This window comes from Hylobates moloch, unplaced genomic scaffold (assembly GCF_009828535.3).
Source record: "Hylobates moloch isolate HMO894 unplaced genomic scaffold, HMol_V3 SCAFFOLD_14, whole genome shotgun sequence".
Classification (NCBI taxonomy): Eukaryota; Metazoa; Chordata; class Mammalia; order Primates; family Hylobatidae; genus Hylobates; species Hylobates moloch.
Window position 1 is genome coordinate 59680550 of NW_026652289.1, and position 21246 is coordinate 59701795.

The following is a 21246-nucleotide window of genomic DNA, read 5'->3' on the forward strand; positions in this document are numbered from 1 at the left end:
AGAAACTCTTGCCATTGTTTGAAATTTACATAACAGGTCTTTGTTACGGCGCCTATCCTGGCCATCTTGTCTTAACTGGGCCTTTATATGCAACCTTTTTTCCTTGGTTTAAGCAAATGATGGTACAATATTTAGGCCCAAACAGAGCTAAGAACAGGTCTTAGCTCTATTCTTTTGAGATATACATTTTCTACCTTGTTTAACTTGTTGAGTCATCTTTTTAAAAGGCAAATTGTTGCACAGCTAGCAATTGCTTAGGGCAATAAAACAAGTAATTAAAAAATTAACAGTCTAAATGGGGGAAAAAACTAAAAGCTGGCAAGTAAGAATTACTTATAAAAACTATAAGATCTGCTTCTGTTTGTGTCTGTATGACTATATGTCACTATGTGGCATGTGTATATGATAATATTTGACAAATAAAGCTAGATTTTAAATGTTAGTAAAATAGAAATGGCTCCAAAATTGTCAGTTAAATATAATTCAGACATTTTTGCCTGGATTTACTGGTCAGACAGGCTTATGCTGCCTTTGTTACATGTTTTAAGGTCATAATACTACTGCTTCTGTAATATTTTTGATATTTGTTTGATTTGACTTTGAGCTTATATTTTGAGTTTTAAACACCTGGATTCTGAATAGGTCATCATGGTGAGGTCTGTTTATATATAAAGTTTCAGTGCCACAAAAGGAATAGCACTCAAATATAAAATTTTCTTTTTAATTCTCAGCAAGGCAAGGTACTTCTATATAGAAAGGTGCACCCTTACAGATGGAAAAATGGTGAGCGCACACTCGGACAAGGGAGGGAAAGGGGTTCTTATCCCTGATGCACATGACCCCTGCTGCTGTGTTGTTCCCCTATTGGCTAGGGTTAGACCACACAGGCTAAACTAATTCCGATTGGCTAATTTAAAGAGAATGATGGGGTGAGTGTTTTGGCGGGAGTCAGGGCAGAGCAGGTAGCAGGTAATCAGAATGAGTTAGGGTGGAGCAGGTGATTGGAATGAGTCAGGGTGGAGTAGGTGATTGAAAAAGATTGCTTTATGAGGAAGTTAAGTTTGAAAGTAGAAGGCAAAGAATTGAACATATTAATTCTTTGAAAAGAAATTTAGAACTCATATCTAACAGGCCTGGGAACATGTTCTCAGTGCCTAGACTAGCAGCTATGAGGCAGAATCAAGCCTAATACGGCCCCTTCTTCTCTGCCCCAGCTTTACCTCCTGGCTATTCTGATAGGGGTTTGATCCTCCAGGCACCATCTTCACAGCAATGTCTTCTGTCTTGAACTCTATACCTGGTATTTAAATTCAGGACTCAGGCTCTCCTCTTTATAGCCATCCTGGGTGCTATGTAGCTACTTGAGACCCAGGATGACTAAAAAAGACATTAGGGAGGGTACCTGTGTTATAGTTCCAAAATTACTTTCAAAAACTTAAAATATTAAATTATATTATGTCAGATAATAGATCATTATAAAGTATCCGTGTCATTTGTCATTTTAAGAAGGTTAAAATCCAAAATATTAATTAAACATAAGTTTATATACTTTGGTATCTTATTTTTATATGGTATTAAAAAGCTAAATATATTTAAATGTAATAAACAGTAATTTGAAGAAACACCTTTCTAAAAAATTATAAAAGGATTTTCATCTACAAATACTGACACAAGACAGTTCAAAATTACTTCCTAGAATGTTCACTAGAAATTAGGATTACTAAGAGTTAAAATTATTGAAAATATATGTAATCAGAACCACTAGATATGAGAAAAACAATTTTTTATACAGAGTGTATAAACAACAGAAAGACATGGTTTTGATAAAAAGTTATAAAGGTGTAAAATATATTTGTTAAAACAATAATATTTTCTGGTTTAAAAGTTACTTAAAAGTTGTTTCAAATTTAAAAAATAGATAACACTAGCTAAATACAAAGAATTGAGAAGAGAAAATATTTTAAAAATCATAAGAGATTATAAAAGGTTTATAAAAATCTGTTGTGGTCAAAAGCTAACTAAGATTAGATAGATTTATTTATAAGGTTTATTAAAATTAACTTTAGTGTTAATAATACATAAATACAAAAGTAAAATTCAGTTTTCTCTTTTAAACAAAAATTTCATGTAGTATTAATAAGTCACAGTAAAATATTTTTGTTCACCTTTTTTGTAAACTGAGAAAAAGACAGAGAGGGAGAGTGGAGAGAAGAAAAGAAATATTCTGTCTCATGCTGTTTTTCTTTGATTGGAAAACTGAGTCTCCTCTCCATTAAAGAGTAAAGGTTTTTGCTTTGTAAAATCTTTGAATTATCACTTTGGCTAAATAAATAACTATTATTTAATAGTGACCTGTGATCCTATTTTGATTGTTTTAAACCTTTTATATATTTGATAGATTTCCCAAATCAAATTTAAAATTTAAAATTAAGTCTTTTTTTTTGGCCTCAAACTAACTTTGGGATGCTACAGAGAACCCCCGCAGCATCCAACAAAGAGATAAACAGGATTAATTAGTATATTAAATTCCAGGGGAGGCATTGTCAAATAAGAGATGATGTTTAACCTTCTTCAAAATAGATTTTTATAAATATGTTATTAATATATGTTACAAAATTGTATGGGATTCCTAAAAATCTGATATATCTGGGTATATTCTATCACTTATAATTATGGTTATATTAAATTATTGTAGGTATAAAAAGTAAAAAATTTCCTCTTCAAAGTTCCCCTTCTTGTTAAAGAATAAATCATAAGTGTTAGAAATAATAGTTTCTTTTAAAGATTAACTCTCTTCAAGCCTCCTTGCTTTGTGCTAAAAATTCTTTGTTAAGCCCTATCCTATGTAACTGATGGACATGCTCACAGGCACATCCCAGCTCACAGCCTATGCTCCTTCCTTATATGGAAATGTTATTCTTCCTTAAACCTTTTGTAAGCAACTTCTTTGTTCTTCCTTGCACTTACCTATTTAGGAAAGTTTTAGGCTATTAGCAAATCGGGTATCAGTTTAAGACTGTGAGGTCCCGCTCTAGCCAATGGATGCAGGACAAAGCAGTAAGGACAACCCAAATGCGTAAGGGATAAATATGTCTGCTTTTCCTTTGTTCAAGTGTGCTCTTGCCATTTTTCCATCTGTGATTAAGCAACCTTTCTGCAGAAAGTAAAGATGGCCTTGCTGAGAGATCTTTTGTCTCTGCGCTGACTTTTCTTCATGGCACCGATTATCTATTTCTAACAATTTTGGTATTTCTAATAGTAGGTCACAAAAATGACCAAATTTCTTTGTCTATTGTGTCTTTCACTATGACCATTTTAAATCACTTTTATAGTTAATTGCTTAATTCTGATGCAGTTTCTGTAAACTCTTCACAAGCAAAGTAAAATCCTAGATCATTGTGTCTTCAAGGAGGTTCATAAAAAGGATGAGAAGGACCCTGAAAAGCACTCTTAAATACAGGTTTTTGGTTATTTTAGGATCATATCATTTGGACTGGGTAAGAATTGCCAGAACTCCAAGAAAGGAGCTGGTTTATAAAACTGCTAATGCAGGCAGGACAAGAGATAATTGAATACCAATAAAACACTCTTCCAGATTTTCATGCTAAATCAACCAGTACTAAAGTTGTTTAGATGTGCAATTTAAATAACCTCCATGGTCCAAGCCAAATTACTTACGATAACTCATCTAATAAACAGCGCTATGCACCTAAGTTGTAGAAACAAAATTGGTATTTAAGAGGATATAAGTCTAACATTAAGCATGGACTAATGGAGAGCCTCGACAGCCGCCTGGTCCTTCCTGAGTCCTTAAAGCTTCCATTATTAAAAGTTCTGCATTCCATGACTCATCACGGAAGAGACAAAATAATCCAAATGAAACATATATGTATATATATTTACCTGATTGGCCATTTAAACATTTATAGAGGGATTTCATTCATCAGTTTCAATGCATGTTTTCTGGTTATATAAAAGCTTTCCTATGCAAGAGGGATGATGTATAAACAGTAGCTAAAAGGTTATTAGGAAATGCCCTGGACAAATCTCCAGTGATAGAGGTACTTGCTTCACTGAACAAGTTGTATAATAGTTAAATAAGGTATTACTGACACAATAGCATTAGGCAAAGCCAACTGAATTGACTGGATTGCCTTGGTCAAAAGTATTGCGGATTGATGACAATCAGATCCACTTCCAGTGGAATAGTCACTGTAATGCCTATGCACCTAGTAATAGAATTTCATGTATCTTCTGCTACTAAACTCTGATATGACTAAATGCTGCAAGGCTTTACTACATTGTGCCAAAGTATATTTTCGCCAGATAAAAGAAGCTTTTCATAGTCCTCAGAAAACACGGACAATCAAACCCTTCACAATCTCACTCACTCTCTAACTCCTCAGCTTGTGCTTTATTTAATCTTTATGTTAAAGATTGGATCTTTAACATAGAGAGATTGAATCTTCTGAAAAATGACATCAGAGAAAGACTGCCCTACCCACACTGCAAAAAAACTCAGGACCTTAACCTTTGGGTTCATAGTCTCACAGCTCAGAAGGGCCTGTCCAGACTCTTGGAACTATACACCCATTGGAGACATTAAGGTAAAGCTAACCAGCTTTACCTAGCAGATAGCATCCTAGACGTGGACAGCCTTTTCCCAAGATCATTGATCAAGGCTTCTCTGCTATCACAAGACTCTTGTCTCTCATTTTTTTCCTTGCTTATCTTATCTCTGTACGAACAATAGAACTAAAAAGGGGATCTCTTGTGTTCACTCATGGGGTATACTTTTCTTTGCAAGGGATTTTACAGCCAACCTTATACATGGATAGCCTTATGCCCTGGTAGACAGAAGACAAAGGGCCAATGTGGGTAAAAAAATTTTAATAATACTTTGGTGATTCATAGTCAGAAACAGAACACTGATCCACTCCTCTTAACCTACATCATGGGTTAAAGAGAACATTGCCAGCATAGGTTAAAGAGAACATTGTTTGGAGGCCTTCACTCTTCTGGATGGACAAGATTTGTTAAGTCTCTTTTTCCATGGTTTGGAGTAAATGAGACAATAATTCAAAATTTCTCCCTCATAAATAAGCTGTATAGCATATTCTGCTACAAAGCCTATGGTTACACAGTAGACTTTAAATTCTCTTGCTAAAGTTGTGCTAAATAATAGAATCACTCTAGATTACCTCCTTGCTAAACAGAAAAGTATCAGTGCAGTTGCTGACACTTCTTGTTACACATGGAGGAATACGTCAAGTATTATGGAAATTCAATTGTAAGGGATTAATGAAAAGGCTGCTTGGTTAAAACAAGTAGACTCTTTATCTAGCTTATTATTTAATCTATTTAATTTTAGTTGGTTTCATTCATGGAGACCCTGGTTACGGAGCACATTCTTAACTCTTGATATTATCTTCTTGATAGTCATAATGGTAACCTCCCTGGTGCACTGTATTCTCTCAAAAGTTGTAAATGTTTGCATACAGCCATCTGTAAAGATTCAAGTTATCTCTCTTCAACTGGACCAACAAAAATTCAAATAAATGTGTTATCATAAGGACACCGTAATCTATAAATAATGTGCTGAGACCAAAAACCCAAAATGATGGTACCTGAGAGTGGTGTTAAAGACTTGTTAGTTATACTCTCACTTAATTGAGAACTTAACCAAAGGGAGGCCATTCTTTCGAACTGATTTTGTGAACTAGGCCCCAACTGACAAGACCAAAACAAAATGGAGTCATTCATGCTAAATGCAAAATAATCAAATTGAAACTTTAAGGAAATACATCCTAAAACAGATCAAATTTTGTTTTTCTCCAGCAAATAGGAGATTCCAGCACAAGGAAGTGTCCTCTACTCTAATCCTTACTCGCCTTACAGAACACACTGTTCTGATTATTTCCCAGTGGGATTTGAGACCAAGTAAATACATTTATGATGGCAATGAAGTGATATCAATGCCTGAAATTTTGGTCAATGTCTCAATTTTGTGGGGGGAATTGTTAAGTTTAGCCTAAAGCTGCCTCCTTACCTATTTTAAGTTTGGCCCTAAAGCTTTCTCCATACATAGTAAACTGCAACCTAACTGAATGTGTGAACAAACTATAACCTATTCTTGGCCAATGGCCAACTATAACCGAGTTTCAGCCAATCAAAGGTGGCCAACTGTTCAAATTTTGTTCAAGAAAAGCAAACCCCCAGTTATAACCAATCCAGCTGTTTCCGTACCTCATTTCTGTTTTCTGAACCTCATGCTCTTTATTCTGTCCATAAGTCTTCAACTACACAGTAGTGCCAAAGTCTCTCTAGCTGTATTCTGGCCCTGGGGCTGCCTAATTCACGAATTGTTCTTTGCTCAATTAAGCTCTGTTAAATTTAATTCATCTAAGGCTTTCTTTTAACAAATAGTTGCTGGGCTACAGTAGTCACACAATTGCTATTAGGTAAATGAAGTGGGCTAGCTGCAGCAGCACCCTACAGAGGATGCCCCCACTCTAGTCAACCACTTACAATGCCCCTGTCTAGTTCTAAGGAGGAGCAATCAGGAGAGGTGCTTCCACTCCCAGGCTGCTGACTCACTGCATGATCTGGGCAAGGTCACCATCTCTCTACAGGACTCAGTACTTCATCTGCTCAATGGGGATTTTCTTCCTTTGGTCCCTGCCTCGGGACACTGTGTAAGAGCAGATATAGGGATATATAGACATGTATTTTTTGTTTCTTTGTTTTTGAGATGGAATCTCAACTCTGTCACCCAGACTGGAGTGCAATGACGTGATCTCAGCTCACTGCAACCTCCACCTCCCAGGTACAAACAATCCTCCTGCCTCAGCCTCTCGAGTAGCTGGGATTACAGGCGTGTACCACCATGCCCAGCTAACTTTTGTATTTTTAGTAGGGATGGGGTTTCACCATGTTGGCCAGGCTGCTCTCAAACTCCTCACCTCAAGTGATCCACCCGCTTCAGCCTCCCAAAGTGCTGGGATTATAGGCGTGAGCCACCGTGCCTGGCCAGCGTTTGTTTGTTTTGTTTTGTTTTGTTTTTTAAGCCCAAACAGTTGTCTTTGGGAGACTCAACAGGAGCTGTTTACTGGCAGAAGACAATTTTTCTTGTGGAGATCTGACAACCAGTGTGGCATCCCTTGGGGCCAAAAGAATATGCAGAAGCTCTGTCTTTCTGGAGATGTAACTGGAGTTTATTCTAATGAGATGAAATGTGGCCTATCCCTGCCCCCTCAAATGACCTTCTCATGGAAATCAGAGCAGGTAAGATTCTCTAAGATTGTTCCAGGCTAGTTCTATTATTATTTTGAACTTATACACAAGATTTCAGAGGAAATTAAGTTTTCATCAGTTTTTTCTTATCTTGTTTGTTTAAGCCCTGGAAGCCTGGAACATGTCTTCTTTCTCCTGTATCCCCTGAGAGCTTGGCTGGCAGTAGCAGCTCCCTCAGCAGCTACTGCTTTGGTTCCGGTCAGTTTCCTGTGTCCTGGATCACCATCCCTCATCTTGAGGAAAATATGGAGATGGCAAAAATTCTGTCTGCTTCGGGAGGAGGTTCCGCAGAGAGCTCTGGGGTCACGGTGAGCAATCCCCTGAGCAAGAAGACAGCTCTCAGTTGCAAAATGCATATATGCAAACACATCCCAGGAAAACCCAACCAGACCCCAGGCAGGTAGAAATTCTGAGGCTCCGTTTGTTAGACAGAGAAACTGGAGACAGAGTAGGCGAGTCACTGAGTCAGCTCACAGAGTGGGTCCCAGCCTGGACCACAACACAGCCCCACTAGCACCTGCTGAGGCTCCCTTCTTCCTATGGCAGAGACGCAGCCTCTGCTTGAACTTGCCTTGCTCACTCCCAGAATAGAGCCTTTGCAGCAACTGCTTCTCCTGTGGGATCCCTCTGAGGGCTCTCAGCACTCAAGAGTCAGCTAAAAGCCCACCTCCTCCTGGAGGCCCCTCCTGCTACCTCCAGCCCTGAGTTACAATAAATTCCTGCAGCCTTTAATATTTGCATCACAAATGTGACCTGACATGCTGTGCTGTCATCAACATCTTATGCCCTTGCTCTGTGTGGTAAATTGGTCCTTGGGTCATCATTATACTTTACGTGTGTGTACCTCATCTCCCCAACTAGCAGGTCAGCTCTAGATAGGCAGGAACCACCTCCACCCATTCACAATTTCATTCGTGCATTCATTTAAGAAATATTATCTGCTATTCCAAGGATAAATCAATAATTAAGTGAGACGTGCTTCCAGCCCTCGCAGTGCTTAGAATTCTCATTCCCTGCAGGACCCAGCATAACCTGCTTGTAGCCAGCAGGCACGAGTTGACAGGGACAGCCTCTGGCCAACAAGTTCCAGCAGTGTCTCTTTGATCTGGCCAAAGCCCTGCAAGGACTATTTTTAAGTAGAAAAGCAGGAAGGACCACAGAGACAGAGTCTGTAGAACAGCTTTTGAATGTAATGCAATTCCTAGAAAGGAATTCCTCTAGGCTCTGCTCCTGGGATACATCGGGAGCCCCACCCATAAAAGGGTCAAAGAGCCCTTATGCCCAGAATAGACCTCTAAGCTGTAACCAAAAATAAAATTCTGAGGCTCCTTCAACCATCTGAATGGACTTTCTCCTCTGCCAGGGCACTTTTAAAATTTAACCTGAGAGACTAGTTCAAACCATGATGTGAAGTGGGTACTCTGACATGGCTTATTGTACGTCTCCAGCATTAATATCAACATAGAACTGATGTCTGAAGAGAAGCATTTACACTCTATTCTCTCTGAAGCCTGCTCCCTGCTCCCTGCATGATTAAACTTTAGTCTTGGCCAGGCGCGGTGGCTCACACCTGTAATCCCCACATTTTGGGACACTGAGACAGGTGGATTGCCTGAGGTCAGGAGTCCAAGACCAGCCTGGCTAACATGGTGAAACCCCATCTCTACTAAAAATACAAAAAAAATAGCTGGGCATGGTGGCAGGCGCCTGTAATCCCAGCTACTAGGGAGGCTGAGGCAGGAGAATCGCTTGAACCCGGGAGGTGGAGGTTGTAGTGAGCCGAGATTGCACCATTGCACTCCAGCCTGTGCAATAAGAATGAGATTTCATCTCAAAAACAAACAAACAAAAAAACTTTAGTCTCCACAACCTCCTATAGCAACTCAGACATTTCCTTTCTACTGATCCCAGGTCTTTAGATAAACTCAACCAATTGTCAATCAGAAAAATTTAAATCTGCCTGTAACCTGAAAGCTCCTTCCCCACCTTCGAGTTGGCCCACCTTTCTAGACGGAACCAATATATTTTTAAAATGTATTTGATTGAAATCTCATGCCTCCCTAAAATGTATAGCAACAAGCTGCACTGTGACCACCTTGGGCACATGGGCATATGGACACATGTTCTCAGGACCTCCTGAGGGCTGTGTCACGGGCCATGCTCACTCATATTTGGCTCAGAATAAATCTCTTCAAATATTTTACAGAATTCGATTTTTTTTGTCGACAAGACTCTCTAGAAGATCGATTTATGGCACAGATGGAGATATTGAGGCAGCGTGGGTTTGTGGCTGATCTGGTGCTAAACTCCCAGCACAGTGCTTTCATCCTAGTACCCACTGAGGCATGAATTCCTGCTGAAGGAGAAGAGTTGTTTTCCCACTTAGCAGCTGGGAGTAACCCTGGCACACAGGAGCATATAGGTGGAGAAAATAAAAGAGATCATGAGAGAGAGAGAGAGAGGTTCTAGCCGTCTACTCTGTCCAGGCATTGGACCAGGGACTGGGGCAGATGGTGACTAACACGTGGTCCTGACCTCGAGCAACTCAGTGGGACAATGAGCTGTTTAGCAAGTATGGTTCATGGCCCCATGATGGGTATGGGACCTGTGAGTCAGTGAAGTGGGACCTCTCTAAGCCTGAGTTCCCTGCAGCCGTGGGGGTCCTGTCTGTTCTGCCCACCTGACCACGTGGCTGTGAGGATTAAATGAAATAACATAGGAGGAAGCACCTGGTCCATAACAGACACTCAACTCATTTTCACTCATTCAGAAGGTTGTTTGGTTCTTCTCAACCACCTCCTTTGTTCCCCAAGTTCCAGTAAAAGAATCCTAATTAGTCTTCTTGTAGCAGAAACAGCTGAGTGTGCATGACCCCAAATGACCCCCAGGGGTTATTGTCCTGAGGCTCCAGCTCGCCCCACCACTCACAGAATTGACAGCTTTGGTTCATCCCTTAATGCCTGAGGCCAATGTGCTTCCTTTCCCTATTTTTCATTTTGCTTATCTCTAAAAATGGCCTGCTAAGACCTACCCCCATAACGTTGTTAGGCTCCATTGAGACATCACAGGTACAGCCCCTAGCACGTTGCACTGGACACGTGGTAGTTCCTGTCCCCTTCTTTCTCCCTCCTGCTGAAGGGGTCTTGCTGCTGACAGCAGGGAATTGTCCTCCAGAGAGTGTGGGGCAGAGATCTGAGTTGGGCAGAAGCCTCTCCTCCATGGCTGCCCCTGTGCCCTCATAACCTCCTCTAGCATCCTTAGCACAAGAGTCTCACTTTCTGTTCTGGACACCAGAGACACATGTGGTGAGGGCACCACCACTCAGCTTGGCACATGTGAGACACAACAGGCAATGGGTGAGGGCAGCTACTGTGGGAACCCAGATGCAGAAAGAATTCTGCTTCTCTCCTCCTTCCTGCATCCCACTTTTGAGCTTGGAGAAGTCTAGAGACTCCCAGAAAATAGGTCTGAGTACAGACATGGAGATTCCTTATTCCATTGGCTTCTGAACACTTAAAATTCATTTTCAGTCATGTGGGTAAAATTTTAACTGACCCTCCAAAGTACGTGTGTGCAGATATTCTTCTGCAAAAGATCTGGTGGTAGCTTTCATTTCTAGATGGAGAAACGGAGGCGCTTCCCACTGCCCTCCACCGGAGGAGGTAACTGAAGAATGCAAATCTCAGCTCTGCACCTGAAGTATAAGGAGGAAAAAGGCAGGGTGGAGTGCTTTGTGGCTTTGGTGGGGGAACGAATCTTGGGTGATCCAGGAACTCTGTAAACTTATGTCTGAATCCAACTTCCCAAGAATCAGTCCTTGGAGTAAGATGAGTAGCTATAAATCCAGACTTTGTATTGGAAGAAGTAAAAATATGATTACTTTTTGTTTTTAAGAGATGCCAAGAACTATCAGGCCTTAGGAATCTCAGAGGAAGGAAATGTAAGCCTCCACGTGTGTCTCTGGTCCCCACTGTGAGCCAAGGCCTGTGATCCTCACCAAAGCAGAACTGACTTCCCTTTCCCCACCTTTCCCCAACTTGCCTTGCCCTTCTTTGCTTTTTCCTCTGCTTCCTTTCCTTTCCTTCCTCTAATCATATGATTGGCACCCACAGGAACCACAGCATGAATGACAAGACCTTCCTTTACAGCAGCAGTCCCAGCCTGTTCCCAGAACACTGGCTCCACAGGAGAAGCATGGGGCATCTGGCGATTCCATCCACACTGGCGTATTACAGCCTCCATCTTGACCACGTACTTCCCAGACAGCTGCCAAAAGAGCATCCTCTCGCTAGAGGCTCTGAGTTCATCTGGACCTGCTCTTTAAATCCTAGAGATGCAGAGGAATTGGGGCCGCTGTAGCTTGGTATAATTTGGGCAGTCTCTGGACAGAATCAGGTCCTTGGATTTAGCACCAAGTTTTGATAGCTCTCCTTCTCATTTCTTCACCTGGTGAATTCCTATTCAACCTTCAGGTGCCACCACAAGCATAAGTGTTCCCTTTTCCAGTCCACTCCTCCCCAAGAGAGCTAATTTAGCTCTCTCCTCTAGTTCTCACTACACTGTACTTTTACTCTTTTTTTTTTTTTTTTGAGACAAAGTCTCGCTCTGTTGCCCAGGCTAGAGTGCAATGGCACAATCTCGGCCCACTGCAACCTCCGCCTCCCAGGTTTAAGTGATTCTCCTGCCTCAGCCTCCCAACTATCTGGGCTTACAAGCATGTGCCACCACGCCCAGCTAATTTTTGTATTATTAGTAAAGACGGGGTTTCACCATGTTGGTCAGGCTGGTCTTGAACTCCTGACCTCAGGTGATTCACCCGCCTCGGCCTCCCAAAGTGCTGGGATTACAGGCGTGAGCCACCATGCCCAGCCTACTGTACTTTTACTCTATCAGGATATACCCGAATTGAAGAAGAAGAACTCATTGAAAATGTAATGTATAGTAATAACTCACTGAGAAATTATGTCATTTATTGCTGCTGTTGGCTCACCAGGAAAGAACAAAAGCTATCCAGAGCTTCACCTATTGGAGGGTGGCATGATTTTCTTCCTAGAGGCAACAAGGATTCTCCAACCCCCTAAGGAACAATAGACAATTCTTTCTGTTTCTGGGTCTGAGAGAGGAAGTTGAGTAGGCATGGAGGGGCCCTGGTGTGAGAATGGCCAGCCCTGAAGACAACCTCTAAACAGGACTGTGTTTAGAGACCACTGGAGGCAGTTAAGCGAGATTATCCCAGAGGGAAATGAGAATAAACGCAGTACTGCAAGGTAGAGGGTAAAGATGTTTTTAGGTAAAGAACATTTGTTTTTCATAAGTGTATAGCACAGAGTGCTGAACGTATTTTCTTCCTAAAGTAACACCATAGTGTGACACCAACGCACTGGCACTGTGAGAGACATTATCTCAACATTTCGGACCCAGGTTGGTGGTGGGGTGCTGCATACAGAGCTGGGAAGCCTAGGCCTGTATCTTGCGATCACTAGGAGCAACGGCTGTCATGGCAACCAGAAGCTGCAAGACCCCCTTTCCAGATGGCTAAGTCCCTGGGGGGGCCTTTGACAAACCCAGGAGAATTCAAGGATATGATGATATAAGACTTCTGGTCAGTCCTGCTTAAAGAGGGTCCAAACAGGATTTAATCTTCTTTTAATAAAAATAAGTCATGCACATAGTGAAAACTGAAACAGCGCGAGAGTAAACAAGGAAAAGAGGGTCACCCTCCTTCTTCAGGCCCTGGTCTCGCTTTGCAGAGGTAACACCATTAGCAGGGTTTTTTTTTTATGTACAGATACATGATATGTACAATTACAAAGCTGCCTAAACACACACACACACACACACACACACACAGGAGTACACTGTGTTGCCCTTAGCCTTTCACCGCCTACTCTGAGGATCATTCTATATCAGCTTACTCAGTACCAACACATTCTTTTTTAATGGTGGAAAGGATCCCATTTCTCGTCCCCATTCAGAGGAACTTAGACATCCTAGAAACACTACATCAACTGTACCCCAAGTGTCATTCCTATATTTATACAGGCATTTATATTTATGTAGAATATTTCCTATATTACTAAGTTTGTACCTGCATCTATCTCCCTTCTAGGATGCAAGCACCTCAAAGGCAAGAACTGAGACAGAAGACAGTTCAGCAGTTGCCAAGGGTTAGGAATGGGGGCAGGGGTGCAATTCTAAAGGGGAAGCCAGGGCGATGAACAGTTCCCTGTCTTGATCGTGGTGGGGGTTCCTCAAGGTCTGTTTGGTTGTACCAATGTAATTTCCTAGATTTGCTACCTTAATATAGTTATTCAAGGTGTTTTTGAAGGAAACTGGGTGAAGGGTACCTTGGATCTTGCTGTACAATATTTGCAACTTCCTGTGAATCTATAAGTATTTCAAGATAAAAAGTTAAAACAGCAATCAGGTTGGATTCTCCTCCATCCTAGTGTTCTATTCCCAGCTTCCAGTGCTAGGCCTGGCACAGAGAAGTGCTCCATGAATGTAAGCTAAAGAAATGAAGAGTGTCTCCTTTCTGGACCTCAGTTTCCCCATCTGTACAATGAGGGCTTTGGGCTACATGACCTCCAGCAGCCTTTCCAGTCCTCACACTCGGTTCTGCTGGGCAGCGCCTGTGCCTGCCTGTGAAGCCAGCCAGCTGACTCCTGAGCCTTGACTGCCTCACAGACTCTGCCTCCCCTTCCTCCCACCCCACAAGCGCCACAGGCTACTACTCCAAATGTTCCCAGCAGAATATTACAGTAGTGATAGTGGTGCGACAAAATTAGTAGCCTAATTAAAATGGAAGATGTAGCATTTTTTGAACAATGATCCTTCCACAAACCTCTGACATGTGCAGCGGAAGTGTGTCAGGTGTGTGTCAGCTGAGATTGGTTTACTGTACAGGGTGAAAGCACACAGCTAAGTGACAGAATTATGCAATCATTAAGCCTGGGGTTCTGGGCTGCCTTTCCATTGTCTATGTCTACCAGGCCCTGGCCTTTCTGGGATGTGAGAGAGATACCGGCTTGTAGTAGATAATGTTGGTGCTCCATCCAGACCCCCTTCATCATCTCTGTACCTCAATTGTCAGCACCCTCACCCCTTCTAGGGACAACTGCCCTAGGCTGCTGGAGTGACTTCACCCTGAAGTGCAGAATGCTGGGGTGGCTGAGAGTTGACATGCTTCTCCTCTCCCAACAGCTGGGCAGGGAATATGAGAGTCTTGCCTCAGCTTGGGGCAGCTGATGTACAGCTCACACTCTGGGCTTCCCCTGTGGCACTGGGTGAAGCCACCTTCATGGAACTTTTGCCTGAGGTTTCCCCTTGCTTGGCTTTCCCCTTCCCCATCCTTTCCCCATCCTCTTACCAGTGTCCCCTGGGAGTTTACAAATCACACCTCAACACTTGCTTCTGGGGAATCCTTATAAGCAATGCTCTCTTCAAACAAGCGCTGGCCACCAAGATTTGTCTAAAACCACTCCTAAAGTTAGGGCTGAGTGTTGTCATGGAGGAATCCCCATCCCACATTGGTAAGATTCCCCTAAGAAGGCAATTGGGGAAGATGATGAGAGGACCAACTGAGAACAGGGGTCAGCTAGAGAAGGAAGATGAAATGATGACTCCATCAAAATCTAACATCAGCTACAAATAAAACCTGCTATTAACAAACCGTGACCCAGCAAGAGGTCTAGGACTCCCTCAGGAGCTGGGGAGAGGGGCTATGATTGGCCTGTCTGCCACTGCCCCCACTTACCCACTTCATCTTCTTCCATGGCCCTTTTTGCCTCCCCAGCTCTAGGCACTACGACTGTCTCCAGACTGTATTAATTTAAATAGCTTTACTGAAGTACAATTACATACAATAAGCCACAAAACTTAAATAGTTCAAATGTGGTGTTTTGGCACATGTAGATACTCATGAAGCCATCACTAAAATCACTACAGACAGTGAACACCTCCATCACCCCCAAAAGTTTGCTCACTGACTTTAACTCTTGAGTCAGTGCCAGAAAGACACAGTGACACAGGGGTGACAACAGTCCTGGGCCTGGGGTGTTGGGGTGGATCCTCTGAACCCACTGTTCCTGAAGGTGATGTTGCTGTGTTCCTGGCTACCAGCTTCCCTTGGGTAACTGGAGATGAGGCAGGAAATTAAAGAAAAATAAAATTAAAAAGAGAAAAACAAGCTTTGTATAGTAGGCTGACTCATACCAAAGGCAGTAACAGGCAAAGCCTGGACCCAGGTGAAGTCTCGATAACATTCTCAAAGAAGCCAGGACTCAAAGAGATGTGATCTGGAGACTCTCCCAGCACTCCCTCAACATAAGGATAAGAAAAAAGTAAAGTTCCCCCTCGAATCCCACCCCCCGCCATCTGATTATACCTTGCTCTGCAAGTTTTATGAGTTTATAGATTCCTGTTTTCTTTAACTAGTAACTTCAAGTATTCTGTTTTATCTAAGCAGCACAGTGAAGGTTATAAGACATGCCTGAGCAAGCCTGGGCTGTGGCCGTCTGGGTGCCATAGCGAAGGTTATGAGATATGCTCATGCAAGGCTCTTTTGAGCAAGCCTAGATAACAGCCATCCGGACCCTGCAGCAAGAGTTGCATGTAATCCTGGGTTATGAACCTGTCACAGTTTGATTAGCTGCATTTGTTCTGCCTCCGTATCCTGGCTTTCGCGCCATTACGCTTCGCGACACTGTAAGCTTGTTTCAGGCTAGCCCATCCCCTTTCAAAGGTGTGTATAAATGCCAAGCCCCATCTTTGTTCGGGGCCCAGTTTTTGGATGTTAATCTGCTGGGTCTGAGTGCACTCAATAAATTCTCCTGTCTCACTCCGTGGTCTCTCCAGTCTCCCAATTTCTGCAACACTTTTGGCGAGCCAGCAAGGAGTGGAGATGACAGGCTGGCTGTCTCCTTTGCCTGTGGATGGTCTAGGGCACCCCCAGCCATGGGAGACCCATGACTTCAGGGACCACCAGGGGAACTTAAACCTGGAGAAGGGAGTGGCTCTCCCATGACCTGTGCCCCTTCCCTGACAACACAACAGAACCTAAGGGGTTACAGGACGATTCCAGGAACAGCATGCTTCAGGATCCGTGATAAGGTTTTGGGGCCCAAGGCAGGACCTGTCCCATAAGGATGGAAGGGGAGCCTGATCACCTCCTGGGGTGTAACTAGTAATCTGACCCAGAGGGGTTGGGGGTGGCGTGAGTGGTTCACCAATTCCAATGAAACTTACACCCCAACCAACACAGTATGTGAGAGTGGCTCACTAAGTCAGTTAGGAAAGGGTACTGGGAGTGGGGAAGTGTGTGTGTGTGTGTGTGTGTGTGTGTGTGTGTGTGTGTGTGTGTGTGGTGTGTGTGTGTGTGTGTGTGTGTGTGTGTGTGTGTGTGTGTGTGTGAAAGAGACAGTTCCAGGAGGAACCAATGCGGGGAATGATATGTGGGAGCCACAGGTCTCTTGGTACAGACTGTACGCTCCGAGCGAAGTGTGGGACCGATCAGGTCTAATCAGTCCAAAACGAAAGGAAGAGTGAGTGTGATGTGCCATAACTGGGAGGAAATGGAAGGAAAATCGTCAAAACCCACCCCATTAGAATGCATGTTAAAGAACTTTAAGAAAATCGTCAAAACCCACCCCATTAGAATGCATGTTAAAGAACTTTAAGAAAGGCTATGCAGAGGATTATGGAGTCAAGTTAGCCCCTCAGATGCTGAGAACTCTCTGTGAAATAGAATAGCCCTCTTGTTGTCGACTGGCCGGCCGAAGGCACTATAGTTAGGGAAACAATTGGCCGTGTGTTTAAAGTGGTGACTGGAGTCAGCGGACAGTCAGGGCATTCAGACCAATTCCTAACACTGACTCATGGCTGAATGCAGCCCTGCCTAGCAGCTTATAGAAGAATGCTTGTGGCCCAAGTAGCCAAGACCAAAAGTGAAAGTAAGATCAGCTGCACTGGCAGCTACAGAGACAAAGGGAAAGCCACAAGAAAAACCGGTTTTGCAGGAACCACCGGAGGAGATAGAGACCCTTCCTCTCTACACTCCAATCTACCCCCCTTTACCAAGGCTGGCCCTGAGCAGCCAGGCTCAGATGGTAATACGCCCCAGGCTACACCCCAGAGGGAGAAATCTGAGCCCTTACCTCAGGAGGTCAAGGAGGAAAGTCAGGATGATCCAGCAGGCCACCTTGGATCTAGCCGTGCCAGAGTTATGCAAATACCTCTCAGGGAAACAAGAGGATCCATCTATTATAATGAGCATGGCCATGTCCAAGGAGTAGAATGAACCTTCATTAACCAGCCTTTTTTCAACCACTGATCTCCTAAACTGGAAGCATCATACTCCCTCCTACATGGAGAAGCCCCAGACCCTTACAGATTTAATGCAGTCCATCTTCCTAATGCACAATCCAACTAGGCCAGACTGCAAAGAGCTTCTCCTGACGCTGTTTAACACTGAGGAATGCCAGAGAGCAACCCAGGCAGCCCTCCATTGGCTAGAAGCCGATGTGCCCGCAGGCACAGTTAATGCTTAGGCATATGCACAGGGCCAATTTCCTGAAGTGGACCCCTACTAGGACCCAGATGATGCAACCCAGCTTCAGCGCCTGCAGAGGTGCCAAGAAGCACTTCTGCAAGGGCTAAGGATGGTGGAAAAAAGCAATCAATATAGGGAAAACCTCAGAGGTGCTCCAGGATGCAGATGAGAGCCCCAGCCAGTTTTATGCAAGACTTTGTGAGGCATTCCGGTTGTACACTCCGTTTAACCCTGAGGCTGCTGAAAATCAGCGCATGGTGAATACAGCGTTTGTAGGGCAGGCCCAGGGAGCTATCAGGCGGAAATTGCAGAAGTTAGAAGGCTTCGCAGGTATGAATGCTACTCAGCTTATTGAAGTGGCTACTGAGGTGCATATTAACTGAGATCAGGAGGCAAAGAGGGAGGCTGATTGGAGGCTTAAGAAAAAGGCTGATTTGCTAGCAGCAGCCCTCAGGAGAAGGGAAACTGGCTTTGCAAGGGGACGCGGATGCGGTGCGGACACAGTCGTGGAAGAGGGCAAGCTGGACAAGGATTTGAGAGCTGGCCAAGGCTAGAGAGATATTAACGTGCACGGTGCAAAAGGAAAGCGAACTGGAAGGATGAATGTCCAGAGAATAATAATAAAGAGAATGGCCAGGGCCGTGGTATGAGAAAGCCACGGCCGAGGGCTACCGCACCCGGGAGGAACCTGACACTGACCTGATTGGGTTGGCAGGGGCTGAAGGATATGAAGACTAGGACAGACTGGGGTCCTTCTCTTTGGGCCTCCAGGAGCCCATGGTCACATTACAAGTTGGAGGCCAGCTAATGGACTTTACGGTAGACACCGAGGCTGAACACCCAGTAGTAACCTGACCTATAGGGCCACTATCCAAGAACTGTGCAACTATTGTAGGACCCACCAGAGTCTCAGAGAAGAGGCTTTTCTGTCAGTCAAGGATATGCATGATAGGAGGACAAGAAGTTAGCATGACTTCCTATACCTCCTAAACTGCCCAGTTCCCTTGCTAGGAAGAGACCTCCTCCAAAAACTGCAAGCACAGATAACATTGGGGCCACAAGGGAATGTAACTTTAAACCTAGCTCACCTGGAGGCTGTGGTATTAACCCTTATTGTCCCACAGGCTGAGGAATGGAGGCTATAAGCAAAAAGACTCCAGAACCAGGCGTAAATTAAATGCATGGGGTGCTTACTAAAATTCCTGGAGTTTGGGCTGAAAGTAACCCATTTGGACTGGCTGTAAATCAGGCACCAGTTGTGGTAGAGTTAAAACCGGGAGCAACTCCGGTTCAGGTCCACCAGTACCCACTACTCCCCGAGGCCATACAGGGTGTCCACAAGCACTTAGAGTGGCTTCATAAGCGTGGAATCATAGTCAAATGCGAGTCACCCCGGAACACCCCTCTCTTGCCAGTGCAGAAGCCGTCTGGAGAATATAGGCCAGTGTAGGACTTGCATACTGTAAACCAGGCCACAGTGACCAGGCACCCAGTGGTGCCAAACCTGTATACTTTAGTGGGACATATTCTGGCAAGTGCTGCCTGGTTTACTGTCCTAGACTTAAAAGATGCATTTTTCTGTCTCTGGCTGGCACTGATTAGTCAGCCTATTTTTGCTTTTCAATGAGGTGAATCACAGTACATTTGGACAAGACTCCCACAGGGATTTAAAAACTCTCCTACAATCTTTGAAGAGGCAGTGGCCTCAGACCTTAAAACCTAAACCTCACCGAATAGTGACTGTGTCTTGCTTCACTACATAGATTACCTTCTTCCAGCAGCCCCAACACGAGAGGACTGCTTCCAAGGAACCCAAGACCTCCTGCACCTGCTATGGAAGGAAGGATATAAAATGTCAGGGAGAAAGGCTCAAATTTGCTTTGAAAGTGTCCAGTATTTAGGCTTCTATATAAGCCAAGAGGAAAGATGGCTTGGTAGTGAACAAAAGCAGGCTGGTTGTACACTTCCCACTCCAACCAGTTGGTGGCAAATAAGAGAGTTCCTAGGGGCAGCAGGGTTCTGCCATATCTGGATCCCAAATTTCTCTCACATGGCTAAGCCATTATATGAAGCCACAAAGTGGGGAGAGAAGGAACCCCTCCTGTGGGAGGCCAACCAGAAGAAGGCCTTTAAAGAAATCAAAGAAGCCTTAATTCAGGCCCTGGGCAGGGGGCTATCGGTACATGTTGGTGTTCATTTGCACCTTTTCAGGATGGGTCGAGGTTTTCCCCACCAGAACACAGAAAGCACAAGAAGTGACTAAGGTGTTGTTAAAAGACATTATTCTTAGATTTGGACTACTCCTGACTCTGGGATCAGACAATAGACCAGCATTTGTAGCTGAAATAGTTCAAGACTTAATTTGACTATTAAAAATAAAACAGAAGGTACACACAGCTTACTGGCTGCAGAGCTCAGGAAAAGTGGAGCGCATGAACTAGACACTCAAGCAGCTGCTGAAGAAATTTTGTCTGGAGACTTTTCTGAGATGGGATCAGGTCTTGTCCATGGTCCTCCTCCAAGTCAGGTGTACCCCCACGAAACAAACTGGGTATTCACACTATGAGGTCTTGTTCGGCCAGCCACCCCCAATTATAAGTCAGGATAAAGGTGAGCTCTGTGAGCTAGGAGAATTAACTTTAAGGAGGCAAATGCAGGCTTTAGGGATGGCCATGCAGAAAGTGCATGGCTGGGTGTGGGAAAGAATGCCTATAAGTCTGACAGACCCAGTACACCCTTTCAAACCTGGGGACTTTGTTTTGGTTAAGAAATGGAATCCAACCACTCTGGGACCCATATGGTATTGGCCCCATACTGTAATCTTGTCCACTCCCACTGCTGTTAAAGTTGCAGGAATTGTGTCTTAAATCCACCACAGTTGGCTGAAACTGGCATCCCAGGACCAGTGGACCTGCCAGCAGGACCCAGACCATCTGACCCAGCTGATCCTGCGACAAGACCAAGTTGCCACTGAGAACAACAACAGCCCTGCTCTGGTCACTCCAGAAGCTGACCAATCCACACACGCCAGAAACTTGAGGAAACAGCAAGCCCTGCTCTAGTCACCCTAGAAGCTGACTAGTCTACACACAGCCGAAGCTTGAGGAGTCATCATCAGATGAGTAAATGTGGCTGGAAATCTTAGGCCCAATAATCTTTCCTGTATTATTAATTGTACTTCTGTTCTTCTGTCGCTTTAGCCAACCCCCTCCCCTGGGAAAACATCTCTTCTGCCCACGCTGGGTGTAAGAATGTTACTCTTTGCTTTACTTTTGATGGTCCCCATATCCATGTTAAAAGGAGAAGGGCCCATAGAAGGATGCCCTCACTGCATGCATACTACATGGGTAGGAAACACAGTAGTTAAGACTTTATTGTACCATAGAAATCTTAGTGGACAAAAC

The 21246-nt window shown here is 43.8% G+C and overlaps 1 protein-coding gene across 1 annotated transcript in view; it reads right to left on the reverse strand.

Annotated features, from left to right (window-relative positions):
- The window catches only part of NOX5 (NADPH oxidase 5), a 63533-nt gene extending 45947 nt beyond the window's left edge, over nucleotides 1–17586 (reverse strand). Inside the window, exon 1 of the mRNA XM_058427855.1 lies at nucleotides 17448–17586. Coding sequence (XP_058283838.1) covers nucleotides 17448–17572 — 125 coding nt within the window. The 5' untranslated portion in view covers nucleotides 17573–17586. The remainder of the gene's footprint in view (nucleotides 1–17447) is intronic.
- Between the last annotated feature and the right edge of the window lie 3660 nt (nucleotides 17587–21246).